Source organism: Xiphophorus couchianus, chromosome 5 (genome assembly GCF_001444195.1).
Source record: "Xiphophorus couchianus chromosome 5, X_couchianus-1.0, whole genome shotgun sequence".
In the NCBI taxonomy this organism is placed as follows: Eukaryota; Metazoa; Chordata; class Actinopteri; order Cyprinodontiformes; family Poeciliidae; genus Xiphophorus; species Xiphophorus couchianus.
The window spans coordinates 29,592,239-29,619,062 of record NC_040232.1 but is presented as its reverse complement, the minus strand read 5'-3'; the positions used below and the strand labels follow the sequence as shown (position 1 = coordinate 29,619,062).

At 42.7% G+C, this 26,824-nt stretch overlaps 1 protein-coding gene and 1 long non-coding RNA gene across 2 annotated transcripts; both read right to left on the bottom strand.

Moving 5' to 3' along the window:
• Positions 1–199: 199 nt before the first annotated feature.
• LOC114144357 (peroxisome proliferator-activated receptor gamma coactivator-related protein 1) lies at positions 200–9,008 on the bottom strand. The gene is made up of 11 exons (XM_028017089.1): positions 8,753–9,008; positions 7,842–7,916; positions 7,059–7,229; positions 4,124–5,513; positions 3,829–3,882; positions 2,261–3,017; positions 2,012–2,188; positions 1,664–1,727; positions 1,464–1,585; positions 1,232–1,383; positions 200–629 (listed from the first exon to the last, which is right to left on the bottom strand). The coding sequence occupies exons 1-11, from the start codon at positions 8,846–8,848 to the stop codon at positions 529–531; spliced, it is 3,159 nt and encodes a 1,052-aa protein (XP_027872890.1). The 5' UTR covers positions 8,849–9,008; the 3' UTR covers positions 200–528.
• Positions 9,009–24,788: 15,780 nt separating this feature from the next.
• On the bottom strand, positions 24,789–26,748 carry LOC114144839 (uncharacterized). Its single transcript, XR_003595554.1, has 2 exons — positions 26,393–26,748; positions 24,789–25,589 (listed from the first exon to the last, which is right to left on the bottom strand). It is a non-coding gene; the product is annotated as an uncharacterized LOC114144839 (long non-coding RNA).
• Positions 26,749–26,824: the final 76 nt, after the last annotated feature.

Genomic DNA, 26,824 nt, shown 5'->3' with positions numbered 1-26,824 from the left:
ATAATTACACTTTTAAGGGTTAATACGTTCCCATTTTCAGTTTTCTTTCTCCATCCTAGGAAAAAAATAAAATCAAAATCTATATTCCTACATCTGACTTCTGAGGTAAATGAAAGGGAGTCAAGCAGGGATGTTTCATGGGGGAAATAAAGACCGTAGGAAGAGGATGGATCAAAAAACTTTAAATAAATACCCAGAATAGAAACAATAAAACATATTTATTTTGATATAGAAAACTTTAAACATGTAACTTTGTGTGTTGGAATGTAACAAACATGCAATAAAACATATTCAGTGCCAGAGCGCTACATAATGATGCTGTTCAACATTCCACCTGAAAAACTGTACAATCAGTGCTGTATTGCCATGTACAAATCAATAAATGCAAACGTGTTCAGCTTATTCATTCAAACCTGGAAACACCCAAAACAAAAGTAATAAAACAAAAAAGACTTTGCTACATTATTGTGAGATTGATGCTCTGGGCTCCAGAAAGTCTCTCTGGATGATCTTCATCACTCGGCTCTGCTACCTCTTCAGTCCTCTCTGGGCCTGTTTCAGCAGCGAGTCAAAGTCCAGGTCTTCAAACCTACTCCTGGGGGGCGGCGGCTCTGCCTCTCTGTTAGCGTCTGAACAAGAAGGTAAATTTAGGTTAAATTCATTTAAAATTACTATCTGATCCAAAATATACAAATGATGTTTGTTTTGCCTTTTAAGCGGCAGTATGTAACTTACAAAATATATATATATTTTCACATATTTGTTGAAACTGTCACCATGTTGTGAAGCAGTCAGAACCAGGCGGAGGGTCTCAGCGATGTCAATTATGCTTGTGCATGTGCTGCTCACCCATCCCAGATTTTCTCTGCTACGCTACAGCTGCTTATAACGGTGGGTAAACAGATTTCCTGTAATGCTAAGTTGTTCCTCCATTAACGCATTGAGTAGTGTGTACACCAGATTGATCGACAGCACTAAGACCCTCCCCCTTGCTCCGATTGGTTTTGAGTGAAGCATTTCTTCAGACGGTAATAGTAGGTAGAGGAGCTCGATTTCTTCAGATTATCTGTCTCATACTACACAGTCACAACATTTTAACAAAAAATTTAAAAAACTTTTTTTTTTTTAAAAGTTACATACCCCATCTCTAATGTTGGGAATTAAGCTAAAAGAAATGACAGTGAAATGTCACTGAACAAGTTTTTTTTTCCCAGAAGGCAACGCTTCTCACCCAGATCAGCGTAGTCAGAATTACAAAACTGCCTCCGACCACCGAAGCAGAGGTCAAAGGGCAGCTCATCGGGTTGTCTCAGCTTCCCGCCGTTATCAATGGCTGCGAACGCATCCTCTGTGCTGTAGAAAGTCACGAAGCCGTAGTGGTCGCTGTGGGGACCAACCATGGTTTCATGTTAATGCGATTCAACAAGTGAAAGAAACGAGGGAGAGTGACTTTGAGAACTGACCTGCCATCTCTGAAGTGAAGCGACACGCACTCGACCTCTCCGAACTGAGAGAAACGTTCCCTCAGCTCGTCGTGCGTCATCGTTCTGCGAATCCGGCCGACGTACACCACCCTGCGTTCGTCCTGAGTCACGTAAATTAACATACTTTCAGCCCGCTGTACAAAAACATAACAATATGATATGGAAGAAAATGTACCCACTATGGCTTTGAGTTTCTGAATCCTCATCTCCCGTTCTCTGCTGCGCCGCCTGGACTCCCTGCTGCTGCAGCGAAGGAGAACACAACAAAACTTAAAACATGAAGCTCATTGTGATTGTTTTTAACATACAGCTACAACGGTGAAAAGGTTTTCATCCATACACTGTTTAACACCTCACTTCAAAGCAGCCATGCTTCCTTGATACCTTTAAAAATAGCAGTGTAACCTTGGAGATCACCAAAATAAAACTTAAGAGAATTTTTTACATCAAGTCTGCCTGCGTTGACGACGACCCAAGACTTTTACACATTACTGTGTGATGAGGACTCATCAAGAAAAGTAACTCACGCAGAAACATCCCTCCAGCGCCTGTGGTATATTTGTGGAGAAGATGACCGGGATCTGGACCGGGACCAGGACCTGGATCTGGACTTTGATCTGGCCGCGCGGTGACGCCGAGGAGGCGAAGCGCAGGAGGAAGGGGAAGACGAGCAGGAGCTGCTCTCTGAGCGCCGGCGCCGGATCCTATGAGGAACAACAACGTGAGGTCAGAGAAGGTGGCGGTTACACCTGAGGACGACGAGAGACAAGGAGCACCTGGGTCGTTTTGGAGAGCAGGAGCAGGACGAGGAGCTGGAGCCAGAGTCCGAGCGAGGAGACCTTACCCGGTACCTCCTCCTGCTCCGTCCCCTCCCAGGAGGAGTGGGTGGAGGAGTCGGGAGACCGCACAGCGCCGCCCTGCTGTCGTCTCGGCCGCCCCTGTCTGCAGCCTTTCTGGGTGAAAACCGCAGAGCTTCATCTGTACTCGTGTCTGTCTCTGAACCCGTCCTGGTTTGATCCGATCGACGGTTCTCTGAAACCTGATCCGCCGTCCGCTCTGGTTCTGTGGCGGCTTCAGCCAGCTGCTGGGCTTGTGGAGGACAACGCTCAGCAGAACCGCAGTAATCATGATCGCAGCACAAATACGCATAGATCTGAGCCGAACTGTGAGCGGCGGCGGGCGGCTCCGACTGGCTCGTCCGAACCTTCCTGGTCGGAAGCGGCCGCGGTTCGATGATCTGAACGAGCTTCAGAGACAGACTTCTGCATCTAGTGGGCGGGTTCCTCTGGGTGCTCAGGACGACCTCGGTGTGTAGAGGCTCGGGGACGGCCAACGATTGGACGTCTTTCAGACCGTCTCCAGGGCTCCGTGGTTCCAGCGGCCCCACAGTGGGCTTCAGTGGTGATGTACAGGTCAGTCCTGGTCCTTCAGGCTCAGGTCTGTCCAGGCCCACCTGACAGTTCGATTCGCTGGACGAGGACGAAGCAGCAGGTACTGGTTGAGGCCCGTTATTACAAAGGCTGTTGTCTATAGCTGAAAGGAAAAAAAAGCAAAAACGAGAAAGTGAGAAGATGGTTTAACACTGTGGAATAAAATAATTATTCACAGTGTTTTTACTTTTATCAAACAGTAAATAGCTTTGTTAGTGTAAGCAAACAGAAATATTCAAATTTCAAATAAATTTTATCACAACATTTAATTTCCCTTTGGGATAAATAAAGTATTTTTTAACTGCATTTCAACATAAAACGCAAGACAACATTTAATGGAAAACACTATAAACACTAAATAGAAAGTTACAATGCTGTACAATTAATCTAATTGGTTTGAGCATCTAACTGGTAAGGATTTATCACAGGGTTGAGTTATAAAAACAATGTCTGAAGCTCTGTGAGAAGCAGCCATGAGTACAAATGGTAACTCTGGAGGAGCAACAGAGATCAACAGCTCAGGTGGAAGAATCTCCTGGCAGCACAATGCTTGGCAAACTTCCTTACAGGAAAAGGCCATAAGAAGTCACGTTTACATTTGACACGAATTAAAATCTGTAAGAAGAGCAAAAGCTTGTTACCTTTTAAACCAGAAAGTATTTCTGGTTGCCATAGCTACCTAGCAAGGATATATTAGCAGCTAGTTAGCAGTGGCCTCAACTGAAGAATCTGTCCACCTCTCAAACTTTTGCCTGATAGAAAAGTCTCAAGAAAAAAAGACTACATACAATGTACAAGATTAAATAATCCTGCCCCAACCAAATTTAAGAGCCGTGGTTAACATATTTAAAGACAACTTCCATATGTAAATAAATTAAAGACATTTTAATGCTGTAACTGCGTTATCAGCCCACCTTGTGTTTCCTCAAACTGCTCCAGCAGGCTGGTCAAGTCAGCAGCTTCAATACCTGAAAGAACAACAAACCGAGATGATTTATTTTTTCCTGTTCTTGAAAACATTATTACATTTAGTTTAAGATGCAATTTGCCTTGATTAGCTTTAGAGAAGCTGTCAGTGAGGTAAATTTTCACCCTTGTGAAAAGTCTATAAAATAAAATCTTTTGTTTTAATTAAATCAATCCAGAAACTCGACCTAGTCTTGTTTTTCTCTGTCTCAGATGGAGTGACCCGTCCTCAAGAGGCTTTACCTGATTGATCAGCAGCACTGTTCTCTCTGCAGTCGTTCTGAGGCGGTTCTGGTTCCGTAGAGTCTGTAAACTCCTCCTGTGACATCATGTGACCCTCTGTGGGAGGCTGATGGAGGCGTGGTGTGATAGCCGTAAACCCAATGTCTGGACTCGACGGCCGCTCTGCTCGGCTCCGATCCTGAGGAGATTCAGGGTAAACAGGTGGTGGCATCTCAGTCAGCTTGGCGTTTACTTCCTGAAGCAGCAGGGTGTCCACGGCTTTACTGTAGTCGTTGGGAGGGGAGGTACTGAGCTTTGGTTCTGAAGATCTCTCATAAAGTGCTGGGGATTCATTTTGGATCTGTTGTGGATGCTTGTTGCTGCGCAGTCTAACAAGGACCGGGTTTGGAGGATCGCTACTGACGAGCTTTGGCTTCTTCACTGGACTTCTGCTGTCTGGTTTCCTGCTGCTGGGTGTGGCTGAGTGGTCAGGCGGTGGGCTGGCAGGGGAGGTTCTGGGTTCAGGTTTTGAGCTCTTTAGCCTCCTGTGATGTAGATGATTGTGTAGTTTAGCCTCCTTTAACTTAACATGTTGGGTGAAAGTGCTGAACTCAGCTGCTGTGTTTGGTTTATGCAGGGGCAAGATGGGGGGCAGCTCTTTGGGCAGCTCAGACACAGAGGGCCACCTGGTGGTGTAGTTCCTATGTTCCTCCACCAGGGGTCGTCTATTCAGCCGGAGCTGCCTGTATTCTTGCAGGCTCAGTGATTTGGTTCTTGTCTCGCCTTTCTTCTTCTCTTGTTCTCCGTTGTTTCCTTCTGAGGGCTGTGCTGAAGGTTGAAGTGCTGAACCTGATGGCTCTTCGAGTGTTTTCCTGCTTTTCTCCTCAATTTCTTCTTCCTCTGATTCATCAAACGACGCCACGTGAACAGGACCAAAGCTCACCCTCTTCTTCTCTCTGGAGGTCTTTCCATTTAGCAGTACACTCTTCAGGAGTGTGCCATCCCCTCTACTTCCACCCTCTTCCTCCTCCTCTGTCTGTTTTGAAGGTGTCTCATCTTCAGACACAACATTTATCTCTTCGTCGCCGTCTTCGGAAGGCCGTTCGTACCGCCACACCTCTTCCTGAGAGAAAAGGGACTTGTTTTTCCTCGGATCATCCTCCTTCTCCACATGCAGCTTCAAGCAATAGGGGTGCATGAGTTTCACCAAACTGACGAGGGACGTTGAGGTGAAAACCTCCACTTCCGCCTTCGCCCTCCTGTTTTTGGAACAGAACAGCTTCTGATTTTGTTTCTTTAACATCTGGGGGCGGCCGTTCCTCTCTACTTTCTGCTCTCCGTCTGAACGGGTTCTCGAGGTTTCGTTTGGTGGCTTGGGTCTTGGTCGAAGTCTGAAAGAAGGCGAGGGTTCCTGAAGAGTAGGAAAACAGAGGTTGAGGTTCAAAAATTGTTTCTCGGACAAGAAGAAAAAAAGATTATAGAGAAACAACACCCCATCAACAGCAATCAACAAAGTCCTGGCAGAATGTCAAAGAAATGTGCATTTATGCCAGCTTTTTTAGTCTGCTTTCGTCAAAGTCTAATCCATTTGCCTAGAAAGTCCGGTTTGTTTGGGGAGGTATGAACGTGCAATCAAACTCTGATGCAGACCAAATAAGAGAGCTATAGTCCGCCTCAAAACCTCAAAGTCTTGGTTCGGCTGAAGTGAACTCTGGTGCATTTTAAAAGCCCAGCTGATCTGAGACTGCTCCAAAAGCAGGAAGCGGACTACAGTGCATAGCATTCTGGGTAAATATGAATTTTTAAAAAAATTGTTTTTATGGTGTAAAGCACTTTGAACTGCCTTGGTGCTGAAATGTGCTAAACGAGCAACGAAAGAAAACAAGCGTGTCCAGATCAAGGGAGAGGAACGGATTACCAAAGACAAAACAGAAATCATACAACTGGTCAAATCTGACAGCACTCCTTTTTTGTTTACATTCTGTGAAGAAGGAGGTTGATCTAATGTCTTCTTCGGAGGTTTTAGTGTCGCTTCCTTCAATGGTTCTCAGTGCAGCACCACCACAGGCGAGGGGGGTGAACAGGTTTTTCAAATAGTTTGGATAATTTGACACATTGCAGCGTGAAAGACAACCGCACCAGCTGAGAATTTAACAATTGTTGCAACTTTGGTCCCCAATCAGAGAATCAGCCAGACAATCAGAGATGAAACACATCCTTGGACACAGAATTGCTTGTCTAAAATTGGTGGGTTTCCAGGCACAGATTTAGCATTTCAGCTGAGCTGAGAGGGTGTTTGGATTACGTTTTTCAAATTTTCCTCTCAACTTCCTGTTTTACATCGACCGTCTACTGAGTGAATTTCCACAGTGGAACATTGCTGTTTATGCATGTTACATTTACAGACAGTAAGCACCTACTTCCTCCTGCTGCAGGAATGTCGACTTAAGTCTTGTTCAGCTGATTTTCGGCATAAACTTCTGGCTCCTCATGCTGTTACAGCGGTAACACTTTATGACCTATATAAAGTCACTACAAAGTCCACGGGAAGATGCCAGTGTAAAAACTTTAAAGTGACTTTGTCTCTGCACTCTGCTCCGGTCCGGATTGAAATCTTGTGCTCTAGAGCAAGAAATGTGTGATTTCACAGCCGCAAACTTGTGAAACTGAACTATAATCACTTCAGAGTCTGTGAAACATCTGGATCAGTAATGACTGTTTTCTTTTGCTGCCTCTGAACGATTATGTTGAGAAATAAATTACTTTAAACAGGTTGCTAAAAATAACTTTGAGAGGAAACTTATTACTTAACACACTTCAATAATTCATTGAAGTCGTTTGTTGTGTCAATATTTCGCCTCAGATAAAGAGATGTTAATATTAGTTATTAAAAGCCCAAACTGAATACGACATCGATGCCCATGATTACTCCCACTGTGATTTAGCTTCTCCCCACCTGGAGGCGCGGCTCGTCTGTGTGCTCTGCTCGGTGCAGCAGCTCAGTGTTTGGCAGGACGTCAAAGGGTGAGAAGATCCCATCGTCGTCATCCTCCTGCCCCACTCGGTCCAGCATCTCAGTCAGGGCACACAGCAGGCTCTCATTTTCTTCCTCTGCACCATTATGACTCTGAAAGAAAAAACCCCAACATTCTCACTTACCCGTCTAATCACGTCAGTGTGACGGGGAGAGCTATTTGGTAGGATAATACATGTCAAGGATCGTGAGTGCAGACTCTGCATGCCAATGTAAAGTTTCACCTCATGAAGAATGGCACAAACATATGAGCCAATTGTAATATTATAATAATATAATTACAAATTAACTGTTTTGCCGATTGCCTGCTGTCCATCATTAAAAAGATCCATAAAAATAAGTTATGAAGAAAAGACATTCTGGGTTACATTATCGACATGGATCTCTTCAGACATGGCAACTTTTTATGAACTACTTTAGTACCTTGAAGACGATTATCAGAATACATATTGTTGTTTCTTTTTGTTTAATTTGTTTAAAACAGCTTTGAAACAAGCTGTTTCAAATTGATGGCTTGAATTGGACTGACGTGGATACTTATTAATTTTGTATCTGTTGAACCATATGTCACACTGCATGTCAAAATTAATAAATAAAGATGAAAAGAAGAAATTAAACTGCAAAGAACTGATTTTTTTTTTTATCTGAAAATTCACAAAATTAGCAGAGGGTCAAATGCTTTCATCAACAAGCTTCAACTCTGACCTCTGGTGAAACAGTTGAGTCTTCAAAGATGGACAAAATGGAGTGGTCCACATCTTGACTTCTGCTCAGGACCAGCTGGAGGCACACAAAGCGAAGAACAGCTCCACAATTACACAGCCAGCAAACAACACACTCCTTTCCCTGGGGTGATGAGGAAAAGCCCCAAACAGTAAAAACTGCCTCTTCTCAGGAAGTTTTAAGACAAAACTCCCTGATGTGGCTACATTTTCTGGGTAATTGTTGCCTGTAGTCAGAAATGTGTGTTGCAGCAATCAGTTAAGTACTGGAGGCTTCTGCTCAATAGACTATTTTCTAATAAATGCATTCATAATGGTAGAGAGGACCCTCTAATGAAGCGGAGGAGGAGGAGTCAGCTGAAAATGAAGGAGCTCAGTAATACTGCAATTACATAAATACAACAAGATTATGGGCACTCCTGGCAACTGTTTAAACTTGTAAATAAACATAATTAAAGTGTATTTCCCTTGCTAGTAGAAAAAACCTGCATATTCTTTTTGTGGCGTTTGTGAACCATCAGTGCGACTATCAACCGGAAAGACATTTAAAACGACACTGACTGCTCCAGAGAGGAGTTCAGCCTTTCCTCGGGAACATCCTGTCCTCCAAACGCGTCTGCCACTTTTAATACGCGCTCAGTCAAAAACACAAAGGTGTCATGAGGCCAAATAAATGTCGGCAGAGTTAAAGTAACTACTAATTAGGTGTTAAAGCCAGGTTAATTGATCCACTTTAGCCTTCTTCCTGAGCTCTACCTCAGTAGTACTACAGCCACGTGTCGCTATGCGCGCATGTGGCCTCGCGGACCGGCGGAAACCGCCTCACGACAGCGACAAAAAACGCCCTTGTACCACTAGTTTGATGCCGGGTTATGTTAGGAGGGGAACAGGTACCTCATTAAGGGTGTTGCGGGACGGAAATTCGCTGTCGCCGGCAGCTAAATCGCTCTCTTCGCCCCTCTTCCGCGCCGCCATGTTGCTCCGCCACATGGACCGCTGGCAGGCCGGACGGAGAGACACGTGGTCCACTGGCGGGAAGCGAGCAGCCAGAGCTGATCTCAGATCAGGTTGTAACCACCGCGTGCATTGTGAAGAGCGAGGCGGCGTATCGGGAGTCTGACTCTGGGTCAGCTGTCCGGCTGCTTCCGCACTGCTTCGGTTTTATCTGCTAAAGTTGGAACAGATTTCGCCCCCAAGACGAAAGACCGAACCTCTGATCATTAAAGAGGTCATTAAAAACAAACAAAACTCACCATAGTCAGGGACGAATGTATTTAAGATTTCTTTTGGGTAAAAAAGAAATATAAGAAAAATCTGCTGGTATTATTTTGCCTGTTTTTTGATTGTATACAAATTGCGACCTCTGGTGACAAAATCATCATGACAATTTTTTTTAACACTACGTTTGATAATTAAATTTTAATTTTATCTTAATGCATGACGCATTATTTACGTTTTTGCCCTGTTTTAGCATTTTTTTTTCTTGTTGTTTAAACAGAGTTATTCAAATGTTCATTATTTATTGTCTAAAAAAGTGCAAGTATTTCAAATACACAAGTGTTTACACACTTGGAGAAAAGACAGTGAGCTCCACCATCCTGTTCAATGGATAAATGGATTATAAGAAGGAATAATACAATGAAACATGCCAAATATACAGCTCACACAAAAAGGGATAAAGAACATTACCAGTTACACTTCATATACAAGAAAATGTTATAATCCTTACAGAAATCTTTGCAAGAAAAATGTAATTGAAAACCAAATATAATTTAGTTCCAAAGGTTATCTGGAGGGAAAGCTTAGATACTGACCCCGTATGTGTCAACTATTAACTATCATGTACATACAATGTGTGCACGGTTAAATGGCAGGTCTTTATTTTTAAGGATTAATCACCTGCGATAATCCAAAATGTGTATAGACCTAATTCGGACATGTATTTTGAAAAAATGCTATGTATACACGCAGACATAGAAAGCTATATATATATTTATATATATATATATATATATATATATATATATTTCTCCCTATGTTATGTTTTAAGTGTTTGCACATTGATAGCAAAGTCTAATTCCTTGTTTGTGAGTTCAAATCTCACCAATACATCCACTTCTGACGGGTTGCTCATGTTCTGCTTTAGGTCTCTTTTCATATTAACAGGATTAGTTTGTTTTCGAAAGACCATTTCTTCTGAACCGGTGGTATAGCTCAACTGCTTAGTTGAATTGAATTGAAGTGAACTGAATAGAAAATCACACCAAACTTGTGAAACCTCTTGCTGCTCATTTTGACCACTAGATGACAGCATTGCACAACAATGTCGCATGTTTTCCGTTGACCACACAAGTTGTAAATAACTTAATATCATGAAACCGCGATTGATACGTCCCTCCTGACGTTACACAGCTCCACCTGATGAAAGTCAGTTTTTAAATCAAACGCATGTTCACACCGTTTGTGTCAGCTGGTGATTTTTTTCCTGCCCAACCCCCAGCTGAGAGCTGTGATTGTGTCCAACCTGTTGTGGTGAGCATACTCTGAGGAGTTGACCTTTTTGCTAAGAGTCATGGTGGGGTCAATGGCTGCATTAGACTAGCAGGGAAGGAAATGTAGCCACAGGCTCATATTTTAAAAGGTTAAAACGTGTCTTTTTATTTTGAGCCGCTGCGTTTTGGGGTGTTTCAAGCATTCCCGCTCTATGATACGTCAGTCTGTGTGAGTTTTCTTCCCACATCAGTCTTCATCCCTCAAACCACCTCCTGCCTTTTGGCGCACATTACTGTCTGAAACGGGGCCAAAACATCCTCCAGCGGGTGAGGTGCTGTGTGTTCAGGAGTGAGCATCTGAGTGTGTATGTAAACCTGGGGGTGGTGTGTGTGTGTGTGTGTGTGTGTGTGTGTGTGGGAGGGGGAGATCAGTGTAAGTAGGTTACCTTACTGCAGCATCCAGCACTCAACCACCATGTCAGTATATGGCCCCCCACATGCACAAATGCATTTAACTGACTCTGCAGTCACTGTCCCATTTTTCCACAGTTTTTTTTTTTCCACAGGAAATGTAAAAATTCACCCACTCAGTGCCATTAGGCTCCAGAAAGCAGAGTGCCATCTTGGTCTGTGGTGAGGGAGGAAGAGGAGGAGGAAGCTTTAAACAAAGCTAAATCATTCCTCTCCTCTCTCCTGTGTGGCTCATCCCTTTTTCTCCCTCTTGACCCGTGGAAAGACTCCTACGGCGCTCTTTTGGCACGTCTGAATTTTTTAAGAACCCTTGAGCTCCGAGGAGTGAGGTTTATGTTTTCATCTCCCAGTCTCACTCACATTTTTCTGCATTCGTGAAGGTTTTTTTTTTCTTTTGTCCGTGCCTTCCAGTCGTCTTGGCTGCTCAGTCATGCAGTGTTTTGTGTGTGCACTTATGTGACCTTTCTAATATTGTGGGAGCCATGTGTTTAATAAAAAAAAAAAAGCAAAAGCACTCTGATCTTTAACTCCACACCAGGGGAAATAAACCCACAACTCGTGGGGCTTATACTACTTCAAGTCAGCTAAGTGAGCTGCCTTTGTCGATGTTTGATTTTTCTTTACTTCAAGTGGGCTGTCTTCTTCTTCCGTGGCAAAGAGGAGGAATGTCCTCCCAGAAGGCTGAGAGGACACCTGTTAGCGAGAAGTGACAGTCAGAGAGCGATACAAGAGAAGGAGGAGGACACTGACGTTTTGTCACGTTACAACCACAAACATCATCTGGATTTAATGGGATACATCAACTTGATGTGTAACAGTGAAGTGGAAGGAAAATGATACATAGTTTTTAAACATTTGAAGTATTTTTGTGCACAAAAATCTGAAAAGTGTAGCATAAATAAGTTTTGATTCATCATACTTTACTCAGTTTTTTTTAAATTGGCCTGTTGTAATATTCTAATTTTAAATGTCATATTTTCATCAGCTGTCAGCAGAAAATCATCACGATTAAGAGAAATGATTAATAAATAATGTGTTTCACTTGGTGTTGGAGTTACCCAAATAAATTAAACTTTCAGTAATATTCTAATTTATTGAAGGGGTCTGTAGATCTGTACTTTGACTGGGCCATTTTAACACATGAATATGATGGATCATAAGAAATTTTTATTAGGAGTAGTAGTGATAGTATTAAACTCAAAAGTTAAAGAAGTCAAAGAAACAAAATTTAGCTCTGGTAAAAGAAAAAAAAAAAGAACGCCAACAAGCCATGAACTTAACACACCAACTGACAGAGTAAATGAACGCAACAATCACTAACTAAAGGAAAACAAAATGGTACCGCTAAGTTTGTTCATAAACAAAAAAACTAACGAAGGAAGTCTGTCGTGGAAAAAAACTATTTCCAAGCACTATTTTCCAAGTCAAAAATATTTCACTGAACATAGAAATGTTTAGCAAAATACAAAAAGCTACTTTAACCAGAGAATTCCCACTCTCCAGTGGGAGCTGGTGGTGCAGGACCATTAGCCCTCCATGTGTTTAGATGTGCTGTGCTCTGGTCACCATCTTTTGTCTGTAAACTCTGGGGTTAGGGGCCGTGAGGGGATGCAGAGCAGAGAGATGAATTGGTAGGAGGCAGTGACTTACAGGTGTGTAGACGCTCCTGCACACACACGCTCAGCCACTCAGCATGGTAACAGAAACCGACATCAATAATGTAGCTGAGAGAAACAGGATGCAGATTCAGCCTGAACACAGGAGTTAACAGACTGGCCGTGAACAGCCTGCCAGTCTGGGTTCTTCCTCTCAGGCCGGATGCACGCTGCATTTCTTACGCTAATTAGCCAAACACTTGGACTAAAAAACTTGCTGGAAAAAAAACCCAGCAAAAAATGTCAGTGCCAAATTGAAAACTGTTTTCAAAAACAACAAAAACCCTGACAAATAGAAATAATTTACATAATATAGGTAATTGTATAAATATTAACACCCGTTTAGAAACTGTATACAACAACTGCTGCCCAGGTTCTTCCTCTGTCAACGCTTTATGGGAGAGTGGCAATGAGAAAGACACTGTCATCAATGCTGCACTAGAGTTTGCCAAAGGGCATCTGGGAGACTGCATTAGCAGAGAAGAAAAGCTTGTTTGGTTTTTTTGACCATCAGACAAGATGCTATGTTTGGCAGACAACAAACACTCGGAGGTATTCTTGCTGGATCACTTTCCTACTGTTTAACCCATGTTTCCCAGACGAAACTGGAGTTCATGTTTCTTCTGATCATGACAAGTTGTCTTATACTTGAAAAAGCATAGCAGCCGCAAACCACCACACCATTTTGGACTGTGAAGTTCTATTTGTAAAATGTTAAGTTAGTTCCTACACGGCCCCACAAACAAAAAACATGTATACAAAATTTCCACTTTATCACTTTATCTCATAAGTCCGCCGAATACTTTACCGAAAGACTAGACTCTCCAAGTGTGAGACGGATGAGATGACCAAACTGATGCCATTACTTTTCCTCTCGTGTGACCTCCTGAAAGAGTTTTGGCAGGTCTGTCGTCACTGGGAAAGTTCAACACTGTTCCATGTTTTCTCTGTTCATGCACCTCAGTGTGGTTCGCCGGGGTCACAAACCCTTTCTAGGCTGACAGATGTCAATCTGACAGTACATTTCTCTTGGTTGGGGCTTTTCAAGATGCTTCAAGTTATCAGACAGGTACTGGTAACAAGTAGGGATGGGGGAGGAAAATGTTAAAATACCCCTAGCTCGCTCACATTTTTTCTACCTATCAACAACCACATAAGATCTTTTTCATATTGACTAGAGCAACATCCACCGCAGCTCTAAGACAGAAAATTGCTGACTACAGTCATTTACTATTTGCCTTAATGGTTGCCACATGGCAAGAATCAATACGCAAAGCATAAACGTGCCCATGACCTCAAAAAAGATTATAATTAATGTGAGTCTAAAATTGATATATTGCAAACCTTTTGTAGCAGCTAGCTGTGCTACGTAGCTAAGGCTAGCTTGTAAACGGAAAGCTTCCTCTTTGATTCAGTCATTTTGTCTGAGTTTACAGGCTTTGATTTTCTGCTAACTGACTGTTCAGTTGTGTGTGTGTGGGGGGGGGGGGGGGGGGGGGTGTCTATGTGTGTGTGCTTGTAAATCAATAATTATGGTAAGGTGTTAGACAGCTTGCAGTGTGTGCACACATTAATCTGAAAGTATGAAGTTGTTTCTATGAAACTGCTAATGTAGGCACATGTATGTGTGAACCACAGCTTTCATGTATTCAAAAAAAAATGTGAGTGTGAGTTGAAGCTCATCATGCTTGTGCTATCCTTTTTCTGCCACATTGCCATGGTGACAGTGCCCTCCCGGGGTAATGGGGACGAGTGCGCCAGAGCTATTTATTCTCTCTTTCTCCCTCTTTCCGTCCATCGTTCTTTCCATCCACCCGTGGCCCTCTCTCTCTCTCCCTCGCTCTCCTTTTCTCGCTCTCTTCATTTTCTTCCACCTCTCTCCATCTTCCTTTGCCCTCTTCCTCCTGCAGCCTCACCGCCTTTCCATCTCCCTCCTTCCTCCCTTCCTCGGCTCTTTCTTCCTCTCTGTGATTGGCTTAACACTCTCCTCCTCAAAATGAGATAGTGCTTAATGAGACAGAGGGTGAGGAAGAAAAGGAGGGGTGACAAAGAGCAAGTGTTTTTCTTTTTTCACATAAAAAGGAGGGAAGGGAACATTTCTGGAGGAGGAGATTAATGCAAATTTGTGTTTCTTGTTTGGTGTAAAAAGAGAACATGAATATTTTGATATTTAGCCTTTTTCTGTCTTATTGCAGGACTTTTGATTCTGAATATCTGAATGGGAAGAGTGAAGTAAGTTTTTCTTTACTTCCTCTAAACGTCTTTCAGAATATTAGATATTTACTCATCAACACTCTCAGGGTTTTTAGCTCAGACGATTCAAAGGTCCTGAATCAGTCATAAATGTTGACACGCTAACTTTCTTTTACAGCTTTTTATGTCAAAGCAGCAAAATGTTATGCATTTTTTAAGAGTTTAAGTGGTGGACAAATATAAAGTAGCTATTGTGAAGTTGAGTGAAAATTAAGGACTTTATACAAATTAAAATTGGACTGCACATTTGGTATTTCCAACCCCTTTGCTATGAAACCACTAAATAAAAGCCATTGCACCCAACTGACTTCACAAGTCACCTGATTACATTAGTGTCCACTTGTGTGTGATTTAATCTCAGCATGAATGCAGCTGGTCTATGTAGACCTCAACGGTTTGTTAGAGAACATAAATGAGCAAACAAAGTTTAAAGAGTTAAATTATAAAACAACATCTCAGTCTGGGAAAATCACACAAAGATCTGTTCAATTCATATTCACAAAAAAAGAAAAGAAAGAAGAAGTCTGGCACAGCTCTGTGTTCATCAGTCACATGAAATCTCAAAGATACACACTGAAGTTTGTTGTAAGTTGACAGGAAGTCCAAAAACAGTTTGAGGGGAATGAGGACCACAAGGGCACCGTTAGTTTGGATTTTACAGAAAAAGGATAGCGCCACAACAAACAAGCATAAATCTCTCCTAAGGTGAGTAAAAACTAACGACAAGGGTCAAGTGCACAAAAAGGAGCTGCCAGCAGATATTTGATGCCCCTCTGGACAATTGTCTTAATCTCTCTGCCAATTTGACAAGAAAATAAATGCCTGTATCTTTTAAGTTATTTTTCTTTAAAAAAAAAAAAAAGTCCAAATAAAAGAGACGTGAACAATTTGATGAATTTGAAACAAAAATACCGACATGTACTGTTAGTGCATGGACACATGAAACAACATGTCCAGTGGGGTGCAGGGACACGACCACCAAGAAAAAACAATCAACTCAAAACAAAGATTCATTTTAGGTGCATATTATTATAAAAGTCTTGGGATTAATAAAATGGCACAATTATTACAGATTCATGTAAAGGTAAAATATGGACTTACGACCTCCTTTAAGCTAAACGGTTGTCATGACGAGCAAAATTACAAACATCAGGGCTTCTAGATAGAGAAATGCTACTCTGGGCCACACACAATACAATGCAAAAAAAATTCAAAAGGGCACCTTTTTTCACCAGAGGAAAAAAGTGCAGGAGCTCTAGCACCACCTAGTGTCCATCTGTGCACATCTCTGTCAAAAAAAAAAACAAAAAGATAGTTGAATCATTTTTGACACAATAAAAAGGCCTCACATCCTTAAATCTCACCAACTCTCTCTTTCTCTCTCTCTCTCTTTCTCACATGAACAATCTCCAGCATTTAACCAGGGAGGCACAAATGAGACGGTGATGGAGGAAAAATTAGACGGGAGATGGAGACGGTAGGAGGGAAAGGTGGAGCGGAAGACGGAGTAATAGGGAGGGAGAGGGGGAGGAGAAGGTGGGAGCGGAGATAAATGGCTGAGGAGACGGTGAGATGAGTGAAGTCAGAGCGCAACACTGTGACACACTGCAGACGGGAAGACTAACGGAGCGAGAGGAGCGGAGGGGTGAGGAAGAGGAGGCACGTCAGACCCCCTCCCTCTCTCTATTTTCTCCCCCTGTCTCCCCCGCTGTGTAGCAGACCTTTGCTGGATGGTAACAAGCCACTCGGACGGCTGCAGGACACACACGCACTCTCTCTCTCTGTCTTTCTCTCTCTCTCACTCACACACACACACACACCCACCCACACACACACACACACAAAAGACAGATTTGTGTTGAATAACATTCTCTACATATTTTAAAGGTAAAAGAAAAAAGGGTTGTTCTCTGAAATCAGCCTTCGGGTCACTTTGACAGTTCTCTCTCTCTCTCTCTCTCTCTGTCTCTCTCTCTCTCTCTCTCTCTCTCTCTCTCCTCCCACCTCAGCTGTAATTTGCAGGGCTGATGAGGGTGAGGGCAGAGCAGAGGCAGGAGCAAAATTCGCCAGACACACCAACACACACACGCACTCTCACAGACGGGCGGCTGTGCAGCTGCGCCGTTTACAGCTGCAAACTGTGGGAGAATCTGATCCTTTTGTGCGAGTGTCTGTTTGCTCTTTCCTAACCTCGTCTTTCTCCCTCTTTTCGCGCTCTCTCTCTCCACGTCCCCTCCTCTCTCTGTGCTCCCTGTTGGTGTATCTGCGTGTGTTTTGTGTGTGTGAAACGTGGGGATAACAGACGCTTATGTGAGCAGCCTCAGTGGCTGGCTGGCGAGAGAGAGGGAAGGAGAGGAAAGGGATAACAGAAGCCACCACCACCATCATTCTGATCGGATTCACACCAGACATGTGAGAAGATGTCCGTGGGCGGCTGCGCGTGTCCCGGTGAGTACACCGCCGCTGACTTTATCTGCTTGGTTGTTGTTGTTGTTGTGGTTTTGGTTGGCGAGTGCAGTTGGGGGGGGGGGGGGGGGAAACAAGAAAGAAAAATGAGAAAAAGGGTACCCCTTCGGGGGCCCCTGAGGTCCTGCTTGCAAAGACTCATGGGAGGTTGACCTCTCTTAAAAAGTAGAATAGATGAGGAGCAACATGTTGTCTAGTTTCAGAGTGTGAAAATGAAAGGAGATGGAGATCTTTGTTGGCCTGCCCACATCTGAGCATGAAGTTGCGGCTGTTGCTATGGAGCCACACATGCAACTTCTCCACTTGTTGGCGTTGCTTCGGCAGGTAAAAAGTTGGCACTCCTCCTTCGACTTGTGGAAGAGGAGAAGGATCAGAGTGTGACATTTGCAGGGCAAAGCTCAGTGGCATGGATCAGAGGCGTGCATGATTGATTGTTGCACCTTTCCCGCCCCCCCTACCACCACCAGGGAGCTATTAATGAATGTTTGATGTCTCACGACTCACATGGGAGTTTGTCATTTAGGAACCATGAAGAGGCTGATGAGCAGGAAGTGGCCGGAAAAGCAGATTGGATTAGAGAAAGTGTCTAACATGAGAAGCTCTCATGCATTTGTTTGTATCCATCATCGTTACGGCTTTAGCATCTGCAACGATGATGGATTTACTGTGACTTTAAAATGTGTTGACACAACTTTGGTTTCCCACATTTTGTCCTTTTACAGCCAAACGCTTCGATGCATTTCACTGGTACTTCATGTGATAGACCGGCAGAAAGTACAGTATAATTGAAAAGTGAAAGGAAAATGATGTTTTACCAATAAAAACCTCGAGGGCAGTTATTTTTAGAACCACGTTTAACTTCGTTTACAGTCTGAAAATGACGTTTCAGACTGTAAATGAAGCTTCACTTGCAAGTTTTTATTTATTTGTGCATATTTGGTCAATATCGGGAGAACATCAAAGAATATACATTTTCAAATTGTCCCACAATTATTAAATAGGATTTAATTTTGGACTCTGATCCAAACTCTGCGTGTCTGCAGCGCTGCTTCTTCCTGCTGGAAGTTGAACATCCACCTCAGTCTCAAGACTGTTTTTTTTTTTTCTCTGATTGTCATTGTTTTAGCTCCGCCCATTTCCTCATCCAATTAAATCATCCTCCCTGTCCCACAGCATGATTATGCTACAATCATGTTTCACATTTTACCAATATTTTAGTTTTCTGTCATTCATAAAGTTTTGCATGTGGGTCAGGAAGTTCAGTTTTGGTCTTGTCTGACCAGAACTTGTGTCAAACTTTAAACAGGATGTTTTTTTTCTACTATGCTATTCTTCTTGACACTTTCCATAAAGTCCACATTTGTGGAATGCGCATCTAAAAGTTCCTCTGTCATCAGATTTCACGACCTGAGCTGTGGCTCTTTGCAGCTCCCCCAGAGTTGCCGTGGGCCTCTCTTCTCTGATCGATTCACTCCTTGCCCAGCCAACCACTTTAGGTGGGCATCCATTTTTTGGTGGATTTGCCGTTGTGTAATGTTTTTCCCCTGAGCTCTATGAGAAGTTGAAAGTTTGGGGTATTGTTTTAGACCCTAGCCCTGCTTTAAACCTCTCCACAACTTTCTCCCTGATTTACAAAGGCTGATGTTTATACTGGATTTTATTTAGGGAAACCAGAGCAAATTCACAGCTATGCACACATATATGTGGTATAAAAAGACGTTTAAAAGTTACATTTGTATGAATCCAGTGTAAGACTAGCTGCATTTCCATGCACCGTATAATTGCGCAAATTGGAATTACAAAAATAAATTCTCTTAATGGAGACGGATCAATTTAGAAAACAAAAACAAGTTTTTTGATAGTTTTGAGCATGAAAATATGTGTATTTTGCAAAACTACAATGGAAACATTTTTTCACTTCAAACCAGTCATGTGAGAGGTTACTACTGGCAGAAAAGACGAAGAAGACGACAGGAAGTGGTAGGAGGATGATGAAGCTGCATGTTTTTAAATGTTTTAACTCATTCGCATGTGATTTTGATTACATTTCTTTTTAAACGGAAACACCACATTTGCAAAATTGTGTTTTCTCAATGTCAGTGGAATATCAAAAAAAGGTTTTGTGCACGTGTAATGGAAATGCAGCTACCGTTTACCGTCCACTTTAAATTTCATAAAGCCCAACTATTATACACGTTACAATTACTCCCATCGTTACTTGCTGCCTGGGCTCCACATCGCTCTTGTCTCTGCCTTCATGTGAACCGTTCTGTTGGTTCTATGTTCCCAAATTACAAGAGGATAAATCCGTAGTCTAACCAGTGCTGCCACAGGGAGCCGAGAGGAACCTATCCATCTCATCTCACCAAACTGATAGAAGAATGACTTCCGAGGAGCAAAAGTTGTGTTTGGGTGACAGCAAACAATCCTTCTCATTGCATTAACTTTAATCAGTCTGAGGAGAACAGAAACAAGAAGAATTGAGGTCTAGAAATAAACCCTACCGCTGCTGAGCCGGAGGCAGTCTATTATTAAGTGTTACAGCGATTTATGTAGCACCCCTGATAGGAGGTGCAGGATGTTGAAATATAATCCTGACGCTGAAAATCTATTCATAATCATGACAGATGTGCCTTCATTTCTGCAGTACGGTGTAATATTTAGCAGCGGGAGGGGAGAAAGTAAAGCACGATAGAAGTTGTGTGGAGGTGGCCTCGTCTCTTTTCCCCCTCCATGCAGGACCACAGCAGCCGCAGCGGTCAAACCTCAAACAGCCGGGCTTGTGGACGAGGGAATTTACCCGACCGCTCATCTGGGATCACGTTTCCCGACTTTAAAAAGACGTAACCCTAACCGGTTCCATGTTCTTGAGGTTCTGGAAACTCTTTAGCTGGCGGATTATTTCAAAATGGAAAGTTAAGAGGGAGCAAAGCTGAGAAGCAGTGCCAGATTCTTCTTCTGGGAGACTTATGTTAAAGGCTGGGCGATGCAGCGAAGTGTTGACACTGCGATCAAAACAGACAAGGATGCGTTCTTCAGAGAAACACACACACACACACACACACCCACCCACACACACACACACAGCTGCATGAGGGTGGGGGGGTACATATACCTTTCCATCAGTGTAAGCTGCATGCACACAGCAGCCTTCGTGCAGACGTGTGTTTCCAATCTGTGTGCAGCGCCCCGTGCTACGAAGGCAAACGCTGCCACCTCAGCCGTTAAACGAGCCTGCGCAGCAGAGGCAGGAGCGTTTGTTTAGAACCGAGCCTCCTCGGCTATCTTGCGGTCGGATTGCATACTTAATCAACATGGTCATGGAAATTTCCAAAAAAGACGTATGACTGCACTAATTCTCGCACTCCGATTGTTCGGTTTGGTGTTCCCCCTTTGTTTTGTTGCTTCAGCTTCTTTCCTTTTGCTTTTTCACCAGGTTCGTGGTTCAATTTCAGAAAGACAAGGAGTTGGTTTTTTTTTGTTGTTTTGTTTTTTACTTCACAAATACAAGTAAGAACTTTAATTTTGGAAGACAAAAGTAGGGTTTTCATTTCAGGAGTGACATGCTGGGAAACAAGGTGTTTGGATTTATAAAAACCTCACCTGCACTCACTCACACACACCGAGGTAACTGAAAACCAATGTAAACACGACCTCCAAATACGGAACAATCATCTCCATTCATTCATGTCAACTCCAGATGAACCCCTGGCTTGACCCAACAGAGGCGCTGCTTTAATTTGCACATTTACAGCCACGTCAGTGCTCCCTCTCTGCCTTTATAACATCAAAAAGAAATCAAAGTACTTATGGAACTGCTTCTACATTCAGTCACTCTACAACTACGAACTTCAAAGTATTTTATAGGGACTGATGTGGTAGAACGACACATTTCAAATTTGGTAGGGGAAATAAAATGCACATGTAATAAGAAACTCTGAAAGGAGTGCCATGCGTTTGATTCAGTGCTTTGTAGGACCACTTCTTGTTGAGTTTCCAGCTTGAAGTGTTTTGTGGTTTGTTTCTACCTGCTTTGTACATTTTTCTTGGACTTTCTTTGATTTTGAGTAGGCCATTTCAATGCATAAATATGTTTCAATCTAAACCATCCCATTACAACTCTGGCTGTAAGTGGAACTTTAACATCAGTTTAAACTTTGATTAGGTTTTCTTCCTGGATCACATTCAAATTAGTTTCATCCATCTGTCCATCAACTGTTCCACCTGAAGAAAAGCATCCCCACAGTACAATGCTGCCACCACCATGTTTTCGTGTGTGCAGTGTTAAGGCGCTCCCAAACCACATTCAAAGCCAAGCAGTCGATGTTCGTATTTACACACCTTCCATAAACGGCGCAGACCAGCTGGGTGACACCCCTCCTGTCAATGAGAGAGCGCCATACCTTCCTGCAAACAGCCTCTTCCAGAGACACTACTTGGCAATATCCGTTAAGGAAGTTTTAGGCATTTGACAATCTTTGTAGGCATTTTGTGAAGAATTGCACAAATGTTCGTAATGCCCCATTGCGTTGGATAAGAACTATTTGTGTCTCCTGCAGAATCAGATAGGGGAGATATTGGAAGCAGACTAGTGGAAGTGAAACATATTAATTTCAGTCCCAGTGTATTTCTGCATAAATGGTTTTCGTGTCGTTTCAGTAGTTCGTGGTGCAGCGCCACCACAGCTGAGGGTGTCAATGGTTTTTAAAAGGGTTTGGATTGTTTGACACTGAGCAGTGCACCAGTTACACTGGAATCCATGTAGTGGTGTCAGAATAAGGTGGACCAAATACAAAAGTACACCCCACTTTTCAGATCTTTATTTGGAAAACGGGGTCAGACCATGCATCTCTAACAATTATACTCCATGTTGTGTAGGTCTACACCATAAAATCCCAATAAAATCCAGTGACGTTTGTTGCTTAATGTGACAAAATGTGAAAAAATTAGTAGACATAACCGCTTTTACAGGGCGCCGTAGGAGAAGGGACGAATATGACAAGGAACAATGCATACAAAATGATAAAACCCGTCTTGAGTCGCTCTTGTTCCTCCTCTTGTTTACATTCCTGAGTGGTGTTCGACACAGAAGGATCCTCCCCCTTCTTGTGTGGGCTCAGAGGGGTTTGTGTGTGTGTGTGTGTGTGTGTGTGCGGGTGTGTGTGTGTGTGTGTGTGTGGGGGCGTGGGCGTGTGCCTGTGTGTGTATGCACACGCAGCATGTGCCCCAACATGTGGGTGATATAAACAGAGGCGAGAGTATGGGAATAACTCCAGTGAATAGTGTGATTGTACAGTCAACTCCACGTTGTTGCAGATGTTTCGTCAATCTGGGGTCAATCTGACTCTTGGTTGACCTTCTAGGACCCTCCTCCCTCCACCCCCGCCCCAGGTGGACCTTTCCAGCACGGCCCACCTTGTCCTCTGCAGTGTGCGTCCACCTCCATCTTTCCTTCCACTCGCTCCCTCTTTCTTACTACTTTGACTTCCCTGATTGCTAGCGTATGTTGGCTGGATGGGCTGACTGGCTGGATGGATGGGGGGAGGAGGGAAGAGACTGTGTGTGCCCTCTCATGCAGAGAGTCACATGGTGTCCCTGATTGGAGGAAAATGAGTAAAGACTGCAGCTCTGGCTGAAATGGCAACAGACAAAAACGCACAAAGGCTGAGCTGTTTAAAAACGGGTTGCACAACAAGAGAGCCTGAAGAGGAGGAGGAGGGTGTGACAGAGGGGAGGAGAGCAGGAGAGAGCAGACACTGAGGAAAAGATGTGGATTAAGAGAGGAAGAGGAGGGGAGGGACGGGGGGAAGGGAGGGAGGAAAGGTGACGGAGGAGGGAGAGAAAGGCAGCGAGCGGAAGAGACAAGTGGGAGATGAGCACTGTAGAAGCGCGGGAGGAGTGGGTGAGACAGGGAGTGAGGAAGAGATCAGACTGTGTTTCTATGTTTTCTGCAAGGCTGAGCGCTGACGTGATTGGCTGAAGGGGGGTGGGGGAGGCTAATGTGTGGAGGGGAGAGAGAGCAGACCTGACTCTGAGATCAGAGACAGACAAAATGGCTCCCAGAGAACAGAGAAGGCAGCATCAGGGCACTGTCATCTCCACTCACACAGCTGTCAGCTGACGCCACGCTCACATCTGGCACACTGACGCAGGAAAGAGGCTGAGATGATGGGGAGTAATCCTGATCGCTGGCTTCCTGCAGCACTTTTTCTGTTTTATTATTGTTATCATTCATTAGCATAGAGATAATAAAAAAACACACTTTAATGCCACGCCGCCTCACAGCTGACCCTTGTTCTAATTTAACCCCTCCGCCCTCCCCTTGGTGGTGTGGCCTGTTGTAACATGTGACGCACTCGGAGTTGAAGTTCCCCCGCTGCAGAGCCTCTGTGTTCGCCTGCCAAAGAAAACCCTGGACAGGGAATTCACCCAGTGAGAGTGGGGAAATAATATGCTGTGGGGAGAGGATGAAAATAACAACACGCCGACTCTCTGCGGCCACAAGAGGGCGCTGCTGTCAAAGGACAACATGAGGTTGGAGGTCAGCTGGAGTTTTTCCTAGTGAGGATGTGCTGTCAGCGACGTTGAGCCTCTTTTATTTCTGTTTTAAATTAAGTTGCTTTATTAGGCTGTGCACAAATCCACACTCTCAGCATTTGTAATTTCTATGGCTGCAACTAACAATTATTTTAACAGTTGATTATTCTATCAAATTTTCTGACAGTTAATCGGAGAAACAATTGGCACATTCTCCAGATTTTGTTGATACAGTATTAGAAATACATTAAAAGATGCTAATAAACAAATAATTCAATAAATTTTTTTAAATAAGAAAATTACGATTTCATAGCCTCAAATGCAAAAACATAGTGTTTCTTTAGTGAGCTTCAAAGTGTCTTTTTATGTTTTTAAAAACAACAAAAGAAAAGGTGCTCCAATGCATTTGTGTTTATTATAGAATATTATAATCCAATTTAAAATTTCTATATTGAAAAATTTCAAAATTTTGAGTAAAATGGTTCTTTACCACATTGGTCAAATGACTGTCAACCTCTTCACTGTGTTGGTTGTTTTCAACAACATCCAAACAGTAAAACTGAATTATGTGAATGTTTTGTTCTCAAATATTCAAATTGTTATAAATTTGAATATTTATAACAAAATATCTAGAAATTTAAGCCGGGAAAGGTTTTAAATTTGAAAGTTTGTAAAAACTTTTTTAATATATGACACTAACATAAAAAATCCTTGAATAAGCAACAAAAATTATAGAGTGATTCTGAACCCCATGCTAAAATAAATCCTTGATTTTAAAGGGTTTGTAAAGTTTTAGCTTTGATGTACTATGTTCTCAAAGTTGCTGAAGTTTAGCAACCAGAATAAATTACCAGCTTTCTTTACATCATGATGTTTGGTTTTTTGAAACATTTTTCCTTTGGGTTTTTTGAATAAATATAATTACACAGCTCACTCAGGCTTATTATGGAGTAAAGAGAGTCGACTTATTGGTTCAGTGCATTAACGCTAATGGAACAGAGCAGCCAGACATTAACGGGAGCAAAACCACAGAAACAACAGCACTGCAAAAATATATGTACATTGGCCTGTAATATATTTCAGCCATTTATTCAAGCACACCAGATCTCACCTTTTGCTGACTTTAACTATTCTCACCATGACCTTTGAAAATTATCTTGTTGAATTTTAGATTTAGTCACAGCAGAGTTTCATTCACTGGCATCCAAAGCCTTCAAAATATCAGTATTTTCATCAATTTTAAGTATCATATTCCTAAAACATCTCGAAGTTTCTTTCAACATTTTCAAAGAATTATTACTTTCAAAATTACATCACGGACTCAGATTCGAGCTTGAAAGATGTCACTGAAATGTTAATACATTTAATTTTCTCATTGCCTACAACCTACAATATGGCTTCTCTCTGATTGGTTGATCAAGTTCTCATGACGACTCCTTCCCCAGACGGTGCCGTGGTGAGCTGAGGTCTAATTGCCCTTTTGAGATTCTGTTGCGATACTTTAAAAAAAATTTTTTTTGCTTGCTTCAAACGCTTTCTTACTTTCGTCTAATTTTTGAGTGAAGTTCAGAGTTTTGATTTTCCTCCTCTATTTTCTTCGAGAGCGTTCTTTCTTTATGTTCAACTCTGCTCCTGATTCATAGTGAGGAAATCATCAAGTCATGCAGCGAACTGAACCAGAACCTCGGGTGCTTTGGTGTGATGTTGGTGAACTCATTGGCCCAGTGTGGCTTTCCAGAGGTAGATGATGAGAAAGTTGGACGCGTCTTTATCCGTCATCTGACGCTCCAAAGGTTGTAGGAAGACCGTAAACCAGTTGAAGCCCTGCGTCCCCGGACACAGTCAGTAGAAGTTGCTCTGCAACAGAACTTTCTAATCAGACAAAGTCCTGACCGGTTTTTAGAGCAAATCTGGAAGATGTTTTACCATCAGCCGAGCTGAAACACTGTGAGACTGATTCCGGACTCATTGATCAAAAAGTGGCTTTTAATAACAAATTTTTGTTTCCTCTGCTCAGTGGTTTCTGAACTCAGAGTTATAAGCCAATAAATCTCTTTCCTTAAACACTTGAAGCCTGTAATGCTTGGATAAAAGTTAAGCATTTAATTATTTTGGACAATGATTTTTTTGCCATCTAAAATTCCCTCTGCTTCCTCTCCTGTCAGGTTTTGTTTGTTTCGTGTTTCTTTACTTAATTTAAATATTGTGAAAAAGATCTTAGTATGATTATTCACAAAATAATTTTTTATTGCATGTTTACATTGGTAAATGGTAAAAAATAAATAAATCTCAGAAATATTCAGAATTCTTTTTACTATGTGTAGTAAAAATAAATCAAATGGAGAGTCGAGTGATAAATACTGAAACTCATCGCGATTTTGCTACAACGATTTTATTTACTTTGAATTTTGATAGAATGTTTCTAATATTACGGTAATGATACATGAATGAATTAAGAAATCTGCAAGCCCAAAGTGAGTATCATGTTTCACAGTCTGATCACAGGTTGATTGCTTTTACCCTAAAAGTGTTTACTCTACTGATCAGTGATGAATTCCACATTAGAGATTTTGTTTCTTCGTCTTATTTAGTAAAAGTGAAGAACTTAAGTCGCTGAATGTTTAACTTCTGATACCCGCCAACTAGTGAAAGAAGATTACCAGAGAAGATATCTCTCGTGTGGAGCAACGGGATAATCTGGGAGTGTGTTTGAAGGGGTCGCCGCACTTGAGGAAAGAAATGTCCTGTTGACCATTAGCAACTCGTAATGGTCAAAGAAAGAAAGAAACGGAAAAAACAGCGGTTAGCAGAAGTCGGCTCGGATCAGATTAATCAGGACAGTCTCCTGCAGACAGAACCAACACGAGGCTGTCCTCGGATCCCAGCTGAGGGGAGGGCGACGGGGACGGTTGTTATCAGAAGTTGGGCAGATGCATGTGGCACTCAGTTTCCTGTTGACGAGCAAGTGGAAGTGGCATGCTGCACACATTTGCACGTGGCTGCACGCGCGCGCACATCAACACCCAGTGGCACACGCACATGGACACTTTAGGCACCCCCCGCTCCCCCCTTGATGTGCCCCTGAGCCTGAC

Excerpts from the sequence above, each read along its gene's own strand:
- LOC114144357 (XM_028017089.1), bottom strand. The coding sequence starts at position 8,848 with ATGTGGCGGAGCAACATGGCGGCGCGGAAGAGGGGCGAAGAGAGCGAT. Across the intron at positions 5,514-7,058 it reads CAGACGAGCCGCGCCTCCAG|GAACCCTCGCCTTCTTTCAG; the intron begins GTGGGGAGAAGC and ends CCTACTCTTCAG. Across the intron at positions 1,384-1,463 it reads CTTCACTTCAGAGATGGCAG|CGACCACTACGGCTTCGTGA; the intron begins GTCAGTTCTCAA and ends TGGTCCCCACAG.